The sequence below is a fragment of the Fundulus heteroclitus genome, chromosome 20 (genome assembly GCF_011125445.2).
Source record: "Fundulus heteroclitus isolate FHET01 chromosome 20, MU-UCD_Fhet_4.1, whole genome shotgun sequence".
NCBI classification, from domain to species: Eukaryota; Metazoa; Chordata; class Actinopteri; order Cyprinodontiformes; family Fundulidae; genus Fundulus; species Fundulus heteroclitus.
The window spans coordinates 9,617,116-9,621,440 of NC_046380.1; the positions used below are offsets into that span (position 1 = coordinate 9,617,116).

General features: G+C 37.8%; 1 protein-coding gene across 1 annotated transcript in view; it reads left to right on the plus strand.

Annotated features, from left to right (window-relative positions):
- LOC105928022 (metabotropic glutamate receptor 4) overlaps positions 1-2,851 on the plus strand; it is a gene marked incomplete in the record, with an annotated part of 92,957 nt that extends 90,106 nt beyond the window's left edge. The window contains 1 exon segment of the mRNA XM_036152009.1: positions 1,087-2,851. Coding sequence (XP_036007902.1) covers positions 1,087-1,136 — 50 coding nt within the window.
- Between the last annotated feature and the right edge of the window lie 1,474 nt (positions 2,852-4,325).

Genomic DNA, 4,325 nt, shown 5'->3' on the forward strand with positions numbered 1-4,325 from the left:
TAATCATAAATAGCGACACAATATGCCATCTGCCACCGGGTGCACCACCGCCTATGTATTTATAAACAACTCATTCTAAGATGTGAGAACACTTTCATTTTTGATGCGATTGTTAGACTTTGCCAGAATATGTATTCATGAAAGCAATACTATATCATACTCTGTGCTGTCTAAAGTTGGTGTAAAGCAGTAATCACACATTTTTTTTTACATTTTAAAGTTTCGGTCTTGATTATGGTCTTAACACCAACAGTGTGTCTTCTTGTGCAGGCAACAAAAGAGCTAACACTGTTTGTTTGATTTATCAGAAAAATATAAATCTATGAAAAATCTATGACAATGCAATACTGTCATGTTTACGGAATAAGACTCAGAAGGAGTGTGACAAATACAACAAAAGCACAATGCTGTCAGGCTATTGCATTTACAATTGAAAGTGTACATGTAAACAGACACAACAGCATTAATTCTGTTCAAGATTCAAGGTTCTGATAGGGTTTAATTGGGCCTTTTGTTGCAATAAGTGTTGCAAATCGCCAAAGACACAGAATTGATAGCTGGATGCAATTTATCCAGATGGGATTTCCGTTTCCAGGGGCTGTACAGTGCATGGCTATTTCAATAAGAACCATTTGTCATTGTCAACGCTGGTGTGGATGAAATTGAAAAATTCCTGCATGGGGTAGCTCCCACAACAGCCGAGATCTGGTTGCAATATGTCAGGATTTATCTGCTCCACCTCAGTGAATCAGCTAACACGCTCTGGGGACATAACTGGATAGCTGACTTTTGACAGCTGCAGGAAAAGAAGGTGGTGGGGTCGCTGTAGGTATGCACTCCCGGAAAAGTAAAAACCAAAGAGAATTTTAGGAATTACTAGTGTTACTTCATCACTGTTATCTATTTCACTACATCACTAAATAGTGATGTTATCTACATCACTATTTCACTCTCATTTTTATCCACTATTTGACGTTTCATGCTATTGTTCTTACACCAGAAATATATCCACAAAAACGCTTCACATGTCAGATATTCCTCTTTCCCTGTATTTGAGTCTCAGTTCCCTCTCTTCTTCTCTTTCAGCCTTCTCCACAAAGCAAACCTACATCAGCTACAGCAACCATGCAATCTAAGGTACAAAGGTTCTTATCTCAATTCAAGATTTCCACCCCAGCGGAGAGAAAAAAAAATACACGCAGTGGAATTTCACAGCTGAAAAAAGAAGTGTCATTGTGCAGGGGGAGATCACACAAGCAATGCCCAAAGACATGACACGCTGAGGAGAAACCACAAAGAGGGGCGGAGATGGACAAAAGAGGCGAGGGGAACAGATAACTGTACAATTTTAAGGCTCCATCTTCTGTCAACCAACAAGAGTACACACACTGAAAAAAAATAAAATAAAATACTTGCACGGCAGAGGTCTGGAGTCTGAAGGATGGAGCTTTTCTTTAGAGTGTTTACATTTCAGCTATGCCGTCTCTCAAAGATTTCTGTCATCTCACGCATTGCTGACTGGAACTGAATCTCAATCAAGAATTGTGTTATCTTCAAGTACTTTAAAGGCATTGCGAGGGATTAATCAACACCAAAAAGGCATGAAGACGTGATCCATGGATTTATAAAACGAGCTTCTGTTTGTTTGTTTTTATTCATTATACATTCCAGTCTTATGACTCAGATGACTGGAAACAGGGATCATCTCAGCAATGCAACAGATCGTACCAGACCACACGTGTTTCTCTGTCCTCTTTCAGGGTCCAACTGGGTTAAGAAGGACCACGCTTATATAAGAGGATCGTTTTTGAGCATGCCAGTTTCAACATCCTGTATTGTGTTGTTTACCAAATAAAATAAGGAGAAAAAAAAAGAAGAAGAAGAAGAAAAATACAATATCTTTGGAATGCTTTTAAACTTTGTTGCAGCGTTGTTAAAAATTGTTTAGGCGCGGGCCTACTGTACGTTCAAAAATCTGTTCTCAATTGGTGAAAAGGTCTAGTGAGTGATTGTTTATCTGTGCTTAATTGAGGTCATGAGTTGTATTAACAGCTAGCCTAAAAGGCTACCACTGCCCTTCTCATACTTGTATGTCCTTTGAAACGGTGGACCGCGGTCAGTGTTTGAGCCCGCGGAGATCTCACTGTGAGCTGTCATCCAGGATGACCCTTCCATCACTGCCATCAGCTACCCCCCTGGTAACGTGAGCAAAGTGTAAGGCTGAAGCTTAGCTGTACAGATCCATTAGCAGGGGAATTAAGATGAAGTGCGCCCTTGTGGGGATCGTACAGCTCGCCCTGAGGATGATATCCGTAATGGGCACGCTACAGAGAAAATTCATTACTGTACATGTCCTCTTCAGGCACTCTCGTGATAAAAGGGAGGGGCGAGGAAGGTGTAAAGCTTTTCGACAAATGAAAATCAAATTGCAAAAGATATGCTACATCTCTATCAATCCACCCCGAGCTCGCTGAATAGATTAATATTTGGCTTTGTGCAGTATAAAAGCCCTCTGATGTCTCGGGAGAACGTTGTGGGGTCATTTGTGTTGTGAATTCAGTGCCGCTCCTCATGCCTCCCTCTTTATTACTTTCAACACCATTTGTGTTGCAGAATAAAATGTGAGTGCTGACCAAATTAAATGGCAAGTTAATGTATGTTATTAAATAGATTGATGATGTCTGCTTTATGTCCTGACATATCCTAAAATTGAGGAAATGTACAAAAAAGATGCAGTGCCTGGCTATATGACTATGTATTTGTAAAACCTCAAGACAAGTTAAGAAGTGTGTGAAGCATGTTTAGTTTTTTTATACAAAATGTATTATTTCTATTAAAAATGTTTTAAAAACCTCTGTGTCCAGTTTTAGGGTGTGTCTATGAAAAAAGTGCTTTGTCTATTTGACCAACAATGTAACATAAGGACAAAATGATTGTTGCCATTAATCAAAAAAAAAAGAAAATATCTGCAATTCTTGAACATCATCTTATCACAAGGGCTCTGATAAAATGTTGACTCAGTGGAGGGAAACATTAAATTATTTTAAATCAAGTCCTGGCCATGCTTAAATCTGAGACCTTTGAAGGCAGTTTGCTTTCTGCAGCCGTCTTCATCTTCCTGCCTTCCCATACAAAAGGATTGAAAATAACAGCTGTTACATAGCAAAGGTGCTAAATGCATCGCCAAAGTGCACAATTACTGCAATATACATGGGGGGAAGTGTACATCATCCTCTCAAAACAATGGAGAAACCGAGAAGGGTTGCCTCATGAGATTACAGGGTTTTGCACAGTATATTATCATGGCTCTTTTGTTTTCTGCATGTTTTAAACATTCAGTTTTAATAGTTTTGATGTCCCCATCTTCCTCAGTATAAAATAACACAGCAGTTGCTGTGGTAAAGTCAACATTTTACACAGATGTCTAAAGTTGAAAGGCTTTAAGAATCATATAATCAGGTTTTAGTCATAAATAATAAAAAAAATCTTTAAAAAAGTATCAATAGATAAAAATTGACCTTATAAATAAGGACTTTTGAAATACAATTTTCTAACAAAAAAGAGCCTTTTGAGATACCATCAAAGCCAGTTGTTACTGCACTTTTCTGAAACCTGCCACTGTTAATAGCTATCTTCACAGAACAGAAAATGTCCTTAACAAAAAAGGAGTTTTTAACAGGACAGTCGGATGCGTGGTCACACAAAAAAGGAATATAAACAATATGAGTGAGCTCTGTGGAAATTAACTGGTAAACAGATAAGATCTCTTCCAAGAACAATCCAAGATCAATTATTTAGAAAAACATTTCCTCTTATTATAAAATAAATTTATTCTTGGATTTAAGGGAAAGAACAACCCACAGTTCACGCGACAACTACAAAAATAGCTCCAACAGGGAGTAAACAGCCAGACCACCTACTGTAGGTGACAGTATGTACTGTGAGCAAAAACGGTAGAAAACAAGAATATTTTTTCTTTTATGGCAGTTTTTGCATTTTATATGGCAGTAGAAAATCTATACTGATGTCAAAACATCATATTGTTAAATAAATCAGCGTCTGCTTTCACAATATGTAGCTTCTGATGTCTTCCCAAAATAAAATCTGCACCAGAAAATATTTTTTTTGTCCACGCTGGCTGAGCCAATTGAAGGCAAAGGTATTTTACTACACCTGCCATCTTATTATATATATATATCAGTGTATTAACTTCTGTTTCAACCACAATGTTTGCAGCCTTAGGCTAAATATAATTTTGAGGGCTTAAAACAAATAATTATAGGGATACTGCAGACAGACTTATAAAGCTTGAGTGCTTTATAAGC